The 15850-nt window shown below is 37.3% G+C and overlaps 1 protein-coding gene across 1 annotated transcript in view; it reads right to left on the reverse strand.

Moving 5' to 3' along the window:
• nxph1 (neurexophilin 1) overlaps window positions 1-15292 on the reverse strand; it is a 61755-nt gene extending 46463 nt beyond the window's left edge. Inside the window, exon 1 of the mRNA XM_077549417.1 lies at window positions 14893-15292. Coding sequence (XP_077405543.1) covers window positions 14893-14943 — 51 coding nt within the window. The 5' untranslated portion in view covers window positions 14944-15292. The remainder of the gene's footprint in view (window positions 1-14892) is intronic.
• Between the last annotated feature and the right edge of the window lie 558 nt (window positions 15293-15850).

The raw sequence follows: 15850 nt of genomic DNA on the forward strand, positions 1-15850 counted from the left end.
CTCTAAGCTAAATTATATTCATGTTTCAACAGATTCAGTTTGGATGGTTTTGTAATTCATATATTTATGCTGATTTGAAAAAAAAAAGTAAATACAGTGATACCTCGGCTGACGAACGCTTCAGCTCACGAACTTTTCGCCTCACGAACATTAAATTCGCGAGCATATAGTCTCAGCTGACGAACTAGTTTTCGGCGGACGAACCAAATCACGCGACACGAGAAATCACGAGAAGCTGACGCACGCTCACGGCGTCCCAGTTCATCACCCCCTTTCTTTGAGTGCGGACATGGTTTGTGTTTGGTAGACATTTTGGACCATTTTGGAGTGTACTTTTGCTATCATGGGACTGAAAAAGACCCAACCACAGGCTAGTGTTAAGCCTAAGAAGACCTTAAAGAAAATTACGGTCGAGCAGAAGAAGGAGATCATCGAAAAACACGAACGAGGTGTGCGTTTGTGTGACTTAGCGTACCAGTACCAGTACGCTAAGTCTACCATTGCTACCATCCTAAAGAACAAGGAAGCTATTAAGGGTGCGTGTGTGGCTAAGGGTGTTTCTGTGTTGTCTAAGCAACGGTCTCAGGCAATAGAAGAGGTTGAAAAACTTCTGTTGATTTGGATTAATGAAAAGCAGCTAGCAGGGGACAGTGTGGGTGAGGGTATTATCGCCGAGAAAGTACGGCAACTTCACTCGGATATCATCAAGAGGCAACCTGGAAGTTCGTCATCCATTGATGATTTCAAGGCTAGCCACGGATGGATCGAGAACTTTAACTTCCAAACAGTAACTCCCTCCCTCCCTCCTCCTCCCACTCCATTCCATCAAGCCATCAACTACCATCACAAAGGCAAATAAAACGACTTTATTATACAGTACAGTGTATTTCTTTAATTACAATACAATAGCACATTTATCATACATAAAATAAGGTATATTTTGTGTAGTTTTAAGGCTTATTTAGTAGAAAATTATGTTTTATGGGGACCTGGGAACGGATTATTCTCATTTTAATGGTTTCCTATGGGAAATAAATGTTTGGAAGACGAACTTTTCGCCTCACACACACTTTCTGGGAACCAATTAAGTTCGTGAGCTGAGGTATCACTGTACAGTATATGATAATACTTAAATAATAAACTGTCAAATCATGTCATGAATAATTTTTCTCAGTGACACGTTATCTAAAGGAGGTTTTTTTTTTGGGGGGGGGGGGGGTCAACCAATAGATCACACACATTGAACTGAACTACACTAAACTTAGTTTTAGATTGCCCTTTAAATGGCTCGTCAATCATTAAGATTTTTTTTTTACAGTTTTCTTAAAGTCATCCATATATGTCTTCAGCGTTGTGGCAGACCTTGCATGGCCAGTCACTGTAACATAACAGTCAGGGAAGATCAAAAGGGGACATAGCTGGAATTCCCACCAGTGGGTGCTCTGACTGTCGGGCTGAGCAATCTGATAGTAGAGGCATCGCTGCCAAGGCAGTGGAGAGAAACGTTTCCTCCTTCTATTCCGATGCCTTCCGCATAGCAATATCGCAGCCTGCTCTGTTTCACTGGTCAGCCAAGCCAGTCATCAGGTTAGAACACAGGGTGATCCATCACTGTGCTATTGCAAATCCACTTCCTGAATTGCCCAACTCAGTCAGTGCCAGTACTCATGCTGCGTTTCGGGTGTCTCTCTACAGCTAATGACTAAATACGGCCAGAGCAATGAAACAGAAGCGCTCTTCCTTGTCATGTATGGTCCTAGGTCATGAAAAGCATCAAAATCATTAAGTGAATGAATAGTATTAGTTTCTGGCTTAAAAAACTGATTGTTTAAAATTTTTATTCACTAATATAATGCTCATTTCTTGTGTGATATACTTATACTTCTTCTTTTTTTTGCAGCAGCAGCAGCAGCATTTTCCCCGAATTTAGCTATATGTGGAATTACCTTTAAACAAGTTGAGGTAGATGATAATATGTAATGATGAAGGCATACAGATGAGTATTCCTGCAATCTCTTTATCTAGGCATGGACACTTAACGAATATCGTTGCTGTTGTACATTATAAATATGATCAGATTCTAATCATAACATGCATCTTAATTCATTCACTTCCAGCCATTAACACTGAAGCAACCCTTCGCTCCAGTCTGTTTAACTGGATTTTGACAGATTTTGCAAGGCCCACAGAATATTGTGTTCTATTGCTATAAAAACATGGAACCAACCAAAAGAAAGATAAGAGTATCTTCTTTCATCAGAAAAAAATGTATATTTCTATCTGTTTCCATTTTGCAGTTATTAGCATTAGAATATAGCTAAGTTTTATCATTATTCACAAATCTGTTGGGAACACTGGGGAAAAGAGCTTGTTGCAACATGGCCCTTGTTGATCTCTTATACTCTGCTGCCACCTGCTGGCCATTTTTGTAATAACTACCATTGCTTTAGGCATTCTCTTCAGTTCAGAGGCTGCGTGAAAGCCTTCTGTATGCTCTAGCACAAAAAAACCGTAAAAAACGTATTAAACCATGGCAATATTTACAAATAGCAAATGAGTTAACATACTATTAAGGGTAAAATTATTATCTTCATTTATAACGTTCTTAACTAAAGTGGGCGACTGAGCCATGAAACTCCAGGGCTGAAAATGAGTCCCAAGTATGCTGGCTGTTGACATCAATAGCAAGCCATAAAATATCAAATATATATTTTTTAAAGGCCATAAAATATAGCAAGTTTATTTTTATTTGAATGCAGACATTAATATAAGTACTGGAAAAGAGTGTTTCGTGACTTCACCTTTCAAAGAAGCCAGAATAAGGCAGGCTCCAGAGTCACTTGAATACCTGCGTATGTAAAGATGGTGGGATAAGGTTATCTAATGGTTTTCCACCTTCAGAGAAACTTCTCTCGCTGGACTGCTTCAAAATGCTGTTATCAAGATGCCATACGCTTTTGCCATAAAAGGATTGCAGCGAGAGAAGTGAGGGAGTGGGCTTACATTTCTGGATTCTGGAGCCTCGCTACCTGGGTCATAGGGCATCTGAGATTTTTTTTTTTTAAAACAGGGCCCTTCAACAGCCAACTCCATCTCTGACCTCTGAACTGTTAACAGAATTGAAAATCTGGGCCAGCACACGGATGAGAGAATAGAGGCTAGTGTCATTAATCATCTATGCCGGCCGCTTCCACACACACAAAACACCCATCCAGACAGTTATGTTCATTTATTATGGGACTGTTGAGGCATTCCCACACATGTTATTGTGATTTTTAATCTCCACATCTTTCTGCCATGACACAACTCCCACATAATACTTCCGATTTACACCATTCAAATTTCAACTTGTTTAAAAAATTCACGCCTCCCGGGGTATATATCGTCTGATTCCACATTACTTACAGTATTGGCACAATTTAACATTAAATATCAACTTTTCCCCATTCATTTTTAATGGGACTGACATTGAACAAGTGACACTTTCCACGCCCACTTCCATACATACAACTGATCATCATTGCCAGGTGTCTGATACTGCTTGGTGGCGCAGTTGGTAAAGTCCAGTAACCAGGAGGTTGTCGGTCCAAATCCCAGCTCTGACTGTGCATTGCAAATATATCCCTGGCTGTTATGCTAAGTGATAAATACAGTTGAAGCCAGAAGTTTACATACACTGTGCAAAAACACACATTTCATTTTTTGTCTCACTGTCTGAAGTCAAATCAGACTAAACCTCACATTTTTCAGGTCAGTCAGGATTACCAAAATTATTTAATTTGGTCAAATGCCACAATAATGAGAGAAATAAGTTCTTAGAGAATTTTATATGATTTTCTTTTAGGTCAAAGGTTTAGATACATTTCCTTAGTATTGATTACCATTTCATTTGAACTGCATGAGTTGGGTCAAACGTTTTGGGTAACCTTCCACAAACTTCTGAGAGTACTCCTGGCCCATTCCTCCTGACAGAACTGGTGTAACTGAGTCAGGTTTGTTGGTTGCCTTGCTCGCACACGCCTTTTCAGATCTGCTCACAGATTTTCGCTGAGATTCAGAGCAGGGCTTTGTGATAGCCATTCCAAGACATTGACTTTGTTATCATCAAGCCGTTTTTTAAAATTTTGGCAGTATGCTTAGGTTCATTGTCCATTTAGAAGACCCATTTGTGTCCAAGTCTTAGCTTCCTGGCTGATGTTTTGAGATGTTGCCTTAATATCTCCTTGTAATGTTCTTTCTTCATGATGCCGTCTATTTTATGCAGACCTTCAGTTCTTGCTGCAGCAAAACAGCCCCACAACATGATGCTGCTACCTCCATACTTCACAGTTGGTATGGTGTTCTCAAGTCCACAAGCTTCCCCCTTTTTCCTCCAGATGTAACGTCGGTCATAATGGCCAAACAGATCACAGGACATGTGTCCAGAAGTTAAGATCATTGTCTTGGTGTCTTTTTGCAAACTGTAATGTGGCTTTTTTATGTTTCTTTAGGAGTAATGACTTTATTCTCTGTGAGTGGCCTTTCAGCCCATGTCGGTGCAGGACTTGTTTCACTGTGGATAATGGCATTTTTTTACCAGCTTCATCCAGCATCTTCACAAGGTCTTTGGCTTTTCTTCTGGGGTTGATTTGCACATTTTGGACCAAAACACATTCATCTCTGGGACACAGAGCCCGTCTCCTTCCTGAGCGGTGTGAGGTTTATACTTGCATACAATTGCTTGAATAGATGAACGTGGCATTTATAAGCATTTGGAAATGGCACCCACGGATGAGACAGACTTGTAGAGCTCCACAACTCTTTCTCTGATTTCCTGGCCAATTTCTTTGATTTTCCCATGATTTTAAGCAAGGTCAGCAGAGTGTTGCAGTTGTGACTTTAAATACATCCACAGTTGTGTCATCTAATAACTCACATGTTGTCATTTAGCCTATCAGAAGATTTTAAAGCCATGACCTCATCATTTGGGCTTCCCCTTGTTCTTTGAAGACATAGTACTATTTGTGTATGTAAACTTTTGACCTTAAAGAAAATCATATAAAATTCACTAAAAAATGATCTTTCTCATTATTGTGGTATTTAACCAAATTAAATAATTTTGGTAATCCTGACTGGCCTGAAAAAGGCAAGGTTTAGTCTGATTTGACTTCAGACAGGGAGACAAAAAATGAAATGTGTATTTTTGCACAGTGTATGTAAACTTCTGGCTTCGACTGTACATGTATACCGACTGACTATCATATCAGGAAATGGATTATAATTTTACTGAAATTATTTTAGCACATGCATTCAAATCTTAGCATTCAGCTAATAGCATTCAGCTTTTCAGCATTCCCACACAATTTCTGCAGAAATTGCACTTTTTCTAGTATTTGCAAGGAGATTCCCCTCCATTTCAACCCTCAGAGATCCAAATATCAGCCAGATTTTTTTCATTTGTACCCCATCTGGATGTGAAATATCGTCCTCGTAATGATGCATGCAGTAAGAAAAAAAATGTCAGGAAATTACAGTGCTGATTCCTTTCTGCACAGTATGTAGGCTACTATTATCATTGACTTAATAGCCAGCCACCAAGGTCAAATGTTGTTTTTGGCTGTTTGCGGGTGGATGTGAATGCCCCTGGGGAGGGAGCTCTCAGATCACACAGCCCTGGACTTACACACCAGATCACATAGGTTACGGTTCACATGGTGTAAAGCGCTACAACAAGCCTGAGTCACCTTGATGTGTCAAATCGAAAAAGATTCAAAGAGATTAGCCATAGATAAAGCAAAAGTATTTGGAGTGAAAGTTAGAGATGAATCTTCTGTGTTGATAATACAACCGTGCTAACAATTAATATAAGGACTTAAAAAAATGTCTGGTGGCACAGCAGTTGAGTTAGCTAAGGGGAACACAATCAAGCATTTGTCAGATAATGTGATTTATTTGTGAAATTGGAACACGCTCGCTGATTATTTTGTCAATTTGATTCATGCATTATTACTCCCGTCGAGGTTTTTTTTTGTTTTTCATTACCGCTTAATGTTATTTTATCTTTATTTAATTTCTAATGTTGTTCATACATAAAAATGTGTATTGTTCAGATTTTGTGGATAGTAAGAACCAAGGTTATTTTATTTAACGAAAACTAACGAAATGACCAAAACTAAAAATCAAAAAACATTTTCGTTAATGAAATAAAATAAAAACTAGGGCTGGAATGTTTTTTCTAAACTGTTTAAGTCGATCGGTGTAATAGTTTTGGTTCAGTCAATCCATGCTCCGTTCGGTCCCTTCACGCAACTTTTTTTTTTATTCCACCTCATGAGCGCAAACCCATCGTGGCATTCACGAAGGGCAGTGAGGCTAAGTTCACACTTCACTTTCTGTAAGTAGAAGCCCTCACTTACCTTCACTTCAACGCCACACAATGTAGGCAAGTCATTATTTCACGTCATGCACAATCACTGTCTCACATCAAAACTAAAATCACCACATAAAGGCGAACTTGATAACATCACAAATAACTAATAAAACAACTAGACCACTATCTAAATAAATAATTAACACAGAACATGCACTTTAAACACTACTTTAATCCTTGGCGCCGCAAAGCATGCTGGTAGCGCCTTGGCGTCCATGGTTACGACGTGTGTTATAACCTTCTAGCGATGGGACAAAGTCTTCTCGGGTTTCATGATGACTGCTGGCGTTCCTAAGGCATCGCTACCAAGTCTTTATTGATCCAAAGCAAACCTTTCTGGTACATAAAACGGACCTCGCAATTAAAAATGTCTGGAAATCGCTATGTTCAAGACTGTGGTGTTTTGTTGCAAACGGGAGCTTAGTTTAACCAAAGGATATTCGAGGCTAGCATATAGCAAGCAGCTAGCCGACGCCCGCCCAGTCCTCGATGCACATTCCGACGGACTTTCCGATTTACGACATCGGATTGGGGTATCGAGACTTGGGAGGCAAATGTTGACCGTACTGCAAATCCCCTCAAAATAAAGTTGTAAATCTACAATTAAAGCATATCTTGTTTCATTTGAAATCCAGTGTGGTGGTGTTAAGAACGTGAATGAAGAGATGACTAAAAGGTTCTTAGAGCATGAGTTCAACTCATTCACAAATCATGTAGTGAGAATAATAATGCATGATCATATTAGATATGAATTATTATGACACATCGTTGTCTTACGTCCATCAAATAAGACTTACTTAGTAATTTCATTTTAAAATACTATAATTGTAATTTGATCTGAGAGTTTTCCAACCTGTGGATCCAAGGCACTTATTTTGCATAAGAAAAACCTCACGCTAAACCAGAAAAAAATAAAAAGCTTGCATACTGAAATAATGATCTTAACTCATTTTAGTCACAAATGTACTTTGTGTGAAATCTGGGCTTGTGTCGTTGTTTGCAGATAACCAAGGCTTAGTCTCTTGTATGAATGGTAACAGACGGACACAATTAATTGTACTTTTTGCCATCCAACTGAGCAGTTATTTGGTATGCCTGCCACTATAGGCTACTAGCATAAATATAATAATAACAATAATGTAAATGATAATAATAATAGTAATTAGCTGTGAATAATATACACTGTCACTTTTAACTCAAAGACATAATTGATTTTTCTAAAACTGCTAATCGAAATCAACCGAAAACCGTGAGCACATAACCAAAAACCGAACCGCGGAATTTGTGAACCGTTCCAGCCCTAATAAAAATGAAAATGGTTTTTCAACAGTGAAACTACATTTTATGTTTACAAAACTAACTAAAACTAACCATAATTATACCGAAAACTATTATAATCCCGGTAAGAATTTTTATAGATGGATGGACTGATATCGACTAAATTTTGTTTACTTATGTGCGTGCGAATGGACCGAGATTTGTGACTGTTATGCCAGCTTGTACAGCAAGACAAATTAAAGCTTTTTTTATTGTTTTTATTTTTTCAATATGTGCTATGATACACAACTCTATTATCCTACTTTCTAAACTTCTGGATCAAAAATCAAGAAAGCAATGCTGTACTTTGTACTCTAATACTCAAACTCAGCATGCACATTGAGTGTTTTCGTTTTTTATGTTTTATTGTAATTAACTTATTTTTTTTTAGCTTTTTGCAGTTCATCCAGGATCACAAATGAATGATGATTTATACATTTATTATGCATCACTAACAATAAGCATTTTATTGTCTTAATATTAAAGAGTCCATTATTGGAAACTGGAGGAATTGTTTCACATTATGATCCAGCATCTCTGAAAGGTGCATGATTGATTATTGTGCTTGACTGTTTTAAATGAAACAAGAAGCTAATGCAAGGGTGTCACAGAAACACTCGTCATCATTTCATTGTGTCTGCATCAATGGTGTATAACTGTCACTTAGGGATATTTGGAATAACATTAGGAAACTTGAATTCTATGAAGTCCAATAACGGCCTTTCTGAAGAGCATATTTGATCTTCGTTGATATAGTCCAAACGCTAACATCACTGGAGTATTGTCACGCACAATCTCCTTGAACTTGCATGCACCCGAGGATCTCTCTTAAGAGCACCTGGTCACTGAGTCATGGAGAGTGGGAGGGAGGGAGAGAGAGTGAGAGAGAGAGAGAGAGAGACAGAGAGAGAGAGAGAGAGACAGACAGAGAGAGAGACACAGAGACAGGGACAGAGACAGAGAGAGAGAGTAGAAGAACTTGCCTGAGCCAAGGACAATGAAACTGCAGGGGCTGCAAGAGAAATTAATTGGGGGGAGGGGTGGACGGGCGTTCTGAGTCTGAATTTTCAGTTCATTTGCATTTGAGCACTCTAGAAGTCAGGCTTGACTGAGGCCTATGCACTCATTAAAAAATCATTGGCTGCTTGTTTTGTTTACTTCAGTCTAACATGTAATCGGTGATCTGATGAGTGATTTACTCAATTTCAACTCAAATTTATTTCACTCTTTAAAATAAAAGAAATGAAAGAGGACAGAAAGAAGTAAAAACTTGTTATATCTGCCCCTGATCAACACAAAAAAATATTAATCAACACGACAAATGAATGACATCGAGCTGTCAAGACGCTTTCAATGTAACAATTCTATAAATTTATTCAACAGCATGTCCTATAAATTTTTTCTAGTAATTGTGCTTTTATGCATTTTTTAAAAATACAGATACTGAGAAAAAATTGTTTTACAAACTGACACATATTTTTGTTTTGTTGGAAATAAATCCTCTTAATTTGTCCTCACGTTCCCTTTTTTTTTGTGATTTGTATATTGGCTGGTAAAATTTCATGATGGGCTTTATACATTATTCTAAGGCGGTTAAACTCCATCAATTCATTAAATTTTAAAGTTTTTAGTTGTATAAATAATGGATTAGTGTGGTCTCCATTTTCGTGACTGCTTATTCCTCACAAGGGTCGCGGGGGTGCTGGAGCCAATCCCAGCTGCCTCCGGGCAGTAGGCGGGGTACAACCTGAACTGGTTGCCAGCCAATTGCAGGGCTTTAATAGATTCAGTGACGTCGAAATAACTGGAGGCAATCAAGTTTCTATACTGAGACATTAACACCTGGTGGAAAACTTAACAAATGTGCTTTTTACTAGGGCTGCACAATATATCGAAAAAATATTGATATCGCGATATTGGCTAATGCAATACGCATATCGAAAAGACATGCAATAAATTACATATGGAATTTTATGCTTTTATCTGAATTTGACCAGTCACAGATGACAACTTAAATATGCATCACCATCCAATAGTTGAACACTATCGAGAGGTAATTACAATAAATTAACAAAGAATATATTGAGTTTGCTTATTTTGCTGCATGAAAAAAAAAGATTCTCTCATTTGATAATAAAAGTGTCATTTCTTTAGGTACATGTTAAATATCGCACTAATATCGATATCGCTATATTCAGCATCTATATTGCATGGTTTTCCAATATCATGCAGCCCTACAAATTTTGCAGTGATGTTGCAGGCACAGTGGTAAACTGGTTAGCACACCTGCCTCACAGTTTGGAGACCGTGGCTTCAAATTTGAGGTATGGACTTCCTATATGTCAACTCACTGTGTCTGTCTGCGTTTTCTCTGAGTACTCTGTTTTCCCCCTACATTTCAAAAATTTACATGATGAGTTACATGAAGCAGGGGCGTACAAATTTTTTGTTCCGATGGCCACATACATACAAATGGAAAGATGTAAGGTCACTTTGCTAAAACCTTTCAACCAAGCAATTATATATATTATTTATTTTAGCATTTTTCTGTAATAATTATTTGTAACTTTCTGTTAAAGGTGATAATAAATTATTAATGAGATGTTGTTTGTTAACACTTAAAGAATTTATAATGCTGCTTTAAGATGGTTAATATATCAATAATAAACTGTTAGGTAATGGGTTATAGTTAATGATTTATAACTACCTACTAAATGAGTAATAGATCATAAAAAAGCTATTAGTAAATTACTAGTGAATTGTTGAGTATCAGTTAATAGTTTATATATGTTATTGGAACATTATTCTTAAGTTGCAACTTTTCCTCATTAACTGTTAGTAAATAATTAATTAACAGTTTACTAATGATCTATTAACTAGTTATAATGGATAGTTATTATAAAGTGTTACCGCAAATGATAAATATTTATGGCATTTTCATGGTTTTGTGGTAATCCACAACCCGGTATTACTCTAGAACAGATCTGCCCCTGCCCGGAGCAGACCTTCACAATCTGTGAGAAGATGACAATTTTTCAAGCAGTGTTAACTTGAGGATCTCAATTATTCATTACCATAATCAGACCTTGACACAGCGGAATGAAACATTTTCCTTCTTAAACTGAAAAGTATAAAAATAAATGTTGTTACTACTTTAGCTGTAAATAATTTATTTACAAAAATAGTAAAGCTCTATAAGTTAAATGTATTATTAGTAATAATCATAGTAGTTCTCAGGTGTGTCGTACCACCACACCCAGGTTAGAGACCAAAATGTGTGAATCAGCTGCACTACCCTGAAAAAATGTTTATACTGAAATAAATTAATTTGGATCCAATCCTCGTAATTCAGTTAAAGTAACCATAAATAATTAAGTTGACCTAACCCAAATAAATAAGATAAACAAATACAATTGCTTAATGTTTCAAGAAAATCATTTAATTATGTGGACATTCTTTCTATGACTGTTGAAAGAGCGTGTGTGTGTGTGTGTGTGTGTGCGTGTGTGTGTGTGTGTGTGTGTGTGTGTGTGTGTGTGCGTGCGTGCGTGCGTGCGTGCGTGCGTGCGTGGTGTGTGCGTGCGTGCGTGTTGCGTGGTGTGTGCGTGCGTGTGTGCGTGTGTGCGGCAACACATTCAGGCCACCTGAACAGGTAATTAGCACCTTGATGCATGTGGAAAATGGTTCAATTAACATCAGGATTGGGGTCACAAAATTGACGGCTACACACTCAACTAATTTGAGAGCTTGTGGATGAGTAATTGATGGATAAGTTTGTCCGATGATGCAAAGTTTCTGAATTATCATGTGGTGCAACCAAAAATAAATAACCAATTTGGGGCTTTTGTTTAGAAATTAATTTAAAGACAGGAGGAGTTTGTATCATCCACAAGACAGTAAAGAACTCATGGTAGCAGCTATCAGGTGTGTACGTAAGAGGATTAGGGCAAGTGAAGAGAAGGAAAAAAATTCTGACTATAATAATGCTGACTTTAAACACAGAATTCTGACTTTATAGTCAGAATTCTGACTATCATCACAGAAATCTGACTTTAAAGTTAGAAATGTAACTTTAAAGTGAGAATTCTGACTTTAAAGTGAGAATTCTGACTTTAATCACAGAATTCAGACTTTAAAGTGAGAATTCTGGCTTTCATCACAGAATTCTTACTTTATTCTCAGAACTCTGACATTCTGACTTCCCCCCACAATTCATAGCTCTACGTCACAAAGTCAAAATTCACATTTACAAGTCAGAATTCTCAGTTTAATGTCAGAATTCTGAGAATAAAGTGAGAATTCTGCCAATCCTTTTTTTCCCTCTTCACTGGCCCTAATCCACTTCCGTAGGTTTGTGCTTTCACAACTATGTCAAAAAGTTAGTTTTAGCAATTGGTGGTCATATTTGGACATCATGTTGTATGACCTGATAAAAATAATTAATATGAATTTATTTTCCAACAAATATAATTTTCATTATAATTGTACTTGTGTGGCTAGCTAGCCTCAAAACTTTTAATTTGAAAATATAATGTGGCGCGACCATTATACAAAGCTTTCCATGAGAGATGCATGTGTCCTAAATTATAGATAATAGTAAAATTGTACATAATAGTAAATTAGAATAAAGAATAAATATTTTATGTGTTTTTAGAATAAATTAACTGTGCTGGTCTGGTGAAATCCTTTCCCGTCAATGGCTCATATCCATGTGTGTATGCATTACATGTGAAAACGTGCGTGTGAGCAAATGAATATTGTTAAAGTGGCATGTTTGAAAAATGAATAAATAAAGCACACTACCTTTGTGTTGTTTGATGTGAAAAGGAGTCAAAAAGAAAGAGGCGCAGGTTCACGCCATATGAAATGTACTTCAGAAGTATGTGTGAGAACCCCCCAACCCTCCAACCTCACTCAACACATGTAGTGCTGGCTGCTTGCTTCTGCAGGCCACATTTGCACTGTTTGATAATAACAATTTAATGTAGCTTCTATCGCTGGTGCCCCCGGGCTCAATGATAGTGGGTGACGGCAAACAAAGACCCCTTTTGCTTGTGTTGATTATTTTCCTCATCTGGGTAACAGACGGAAAGTGAGCATGACACCAAATCTTGACTGGATGGAGAAATATTATTTTGCCGTTTGTAGGTTGTGAAAAATAATTAAAAGATTTGTCAAAAATAAATAGTGATTACCTAATTTAATGCATTAACATACTTCCACTCTCTAATGGCATCGCTTTCCTCAACTATGCAATAAATCGGATTAACACTGAAATTTGGATGGCTGCAGATACAATTAATGCTGTATTGGCAATTATAATGAAGACAATAAAAAAAATTGAAATGATGATATATGAAAGCAGATCTGTTCTTGGTTTGTGTGGCAATTGTTTAAAAAAATCATATGGACCAAATCATGATAAGAACAGATGTGATTCTTCTATAATGAGTCTTCTTCATTTAATAGGTGATGATGACCCACTGTGCTTTATAGACTGCTTGGCTGTCTACCTGCGCTTAAGCTGTTATCGAGGTCAAGGCAAGGATCTCAGACAAGAGGCTTAAGGAGAGACAAGTGTCTTTAACACCAAGTAAAACCATCAAAGTTCAGGATTAATCCTCTCTGCTGCGGATAAGGTGCTTGTTACCGTGCTGACAATAGGCTCCCTTTACCCCAGACGGGGTGCCGTGTGCGCACAAGCACATTTCTTTACTCTTAGGCTATTTCAGGGTGAATAGGATTGTTGGGGATTTTTTTTTATTATTATTTTTAAAATGTTCTCAGTCTGATTTGGAATGCAAGCAAATCTAATTGCTTAAACTCTTGTTTTTCAAAAATAATAATTTTGAAGAAGACGAGTGTGCGAAAAGTAAGATGCTGTCGAACCGTGGAGAGTGCCTTCAGAAACCACATTAACATTACATTAATAAATTTGTGATAATTCATATAAATGTGCAGTATAATGTAAAACGGTGCACGTATAACAAGGAGATATCCTTTAAGTCGTAGATATGCAACTTATTTACATTTATTTAAAAGTTTTTTTGTGAGGGGGCAGTTTAAAATTAGGCGTATTAAAAAAAATAAGAACATGTGAGTCCAGATAATAAGAGCACAATAATAATAATAGCTGTATTTTGGGAATCCTCAAGACAATCACATGTGGAACACTTCAAATGAAGTAAAATAAACAAACTATTAAATAGATTGAGTTCTTATAAATTGGGAAAAACCTGGTCAATTAAGCCTGCCATGAGTTTCGTCTATAATTCTTGAAGTCAAAGTGCAGTTGTAAACACGAGCAGGTTTATACATTTTTTCCTTTTTCATTGAAATATATTAACCTATTATTGTATCAATAATGAAATAAGTCAAAATATACAAAGAATAAGGGGTAGGACTCGATAAGTTTTCAACGTTTTCCTACTCCCCTTTGAACATGTAAACTGTGACTAATAATGATTGTATAAGTTTTTTTCTTTCTTCTTTTAAATTTTTATTTTCTTTTTCTGCTACTTGGTTATATGTTCAATAAACAAACATGTTGTACTCCAGAAAATAGTTGGGGTTTCTGTCACAATTGATGAAAAAAGAAAGAAGAAAAAAGAATATAAATAGAAAAAAAAAACATGAGCAATGGGATAATACTATCGTCGAGTTTCCTCTGTTCATGAATGCAAAAGGGACGCAACATCGGCATTTGGTTTGTTATGGCGCCCCCGTGAGGCAGTCTGACATCAGTTCATCCAGGAGGTCATTACTGGGAGTGTATATTGTTTCCCCCGAAAAAAAAGTTTTGAGATATTTTATAACACTTTCATTCTTGCATTATATGTAAACAATACAATTATGGCGCTGCATTTTACGCACACTCACACGCACACCCACAAACAAACAAAAACAAACAAAACTCAATAACATCGATTTAAAATATAGAACAATAGCAACAATAACAAAGGGTGTAATAAATAGAAAGAGTTCGTTTAGATAATATACAGAAATATATAAATGTACTAATTTGGAGAACGTGTTGGACTTTCTGCAAGTGCGCACTAAAAGTGACGTTCCCATTTCCCGCATTGAAAGCAGCAAATATATTTAAATGTACTTTAACAATAATGTGTAGTGGAAAAGTTTTGTAAAAATGCAAGAGTCTAACTCACCAGGTAAAGTAGAGGCGTCAGGACAAACACCGCGCACCACGTCCCCTGCATCGTCCGGCTGCTCAAACCTCCACTAATTTCCTTCGGATGCTACGCCCGGTTTTACGGACCATAAATCCACCCGGTACCTCACTGCACGGTCAAGTCCTTAAGTAGCCGGGTTAAAAAGAACACGGCGCAACCCATGACCGCAGGCTGGAAGAAGAGGTGAGGACGGAAAGAAGCAGCAAAAAGGAGCCGCTGGCGCTGTGTTTCAAGATTGAGGGTGGCGTTTAAACAGTTAATTGATCGTTAATCCAAGTGCGAAGGAGAGTGCGGTCAAAGTTGGGCGCAGGTTCAGTTTGTGATTGTCTGGCTGCCGGTGATGTGAAAAGCTCGGACACAAGGGAGCTTTGCGCTTTATATCGCGCGCCTTCAACACAATCAGAGAGGTTCTCACTCAAGAGGGTGGGGGTCGAGTGGGGATGGGGAGGAGGAAAAACGCAGACAAATGCAGATTGGTCAAAGGCAGAAGACGTTTATAAGGTGTTTGCGTGGTCAAATTAAACACGATTTAAAAGTGGTTTCTTTCAGCGTTTTTTATTTGTTTTGTTTTTTTAAACTCTAAGAGTTCACTTCTATAGCCTGTGCGTATCCTTGAAGCATTTTGTTGTTATTTGAAGATTTAGAATCATTATGTAATCTGATACGTAATTTTTCTGATTTTTGAGAAGTTCTTCATGGTGCTAATGAAAGCCAATCACTACAATCTACATCAGTGAATGTTATGAACTCAGACCACAAAACTGCGAATTAATTAATAGTTTATACATTTAAATCTTGAAACAATTCATAAGTAATTGAGAACAGCAGCAAGGCATCTTTGACAAAGAGGAACACATTTACAGACTGGGGGTGGGATCACCGTATTACTCTGATTATTGTGTCCCGTCAAATACCTTTTCTGTATTAATAAACA

The sequence above is a fragment of the Vanacampus margaritifer genome, chromosome 17 (assembly GCF_051991255.1).
Source record: "Vanacampus margaritifer isolate UIUO_Vmar chromosome 17, RoL_Vmar_1.0, whole genome shotgun sequence".
NCBI classification, from domain to species: Eukaryota; Metazoa; Chordata; class Actinopteri; order Syngnathiformes; family Syngnathidae; genus Vanacampus; species Vanacampus margaritifer.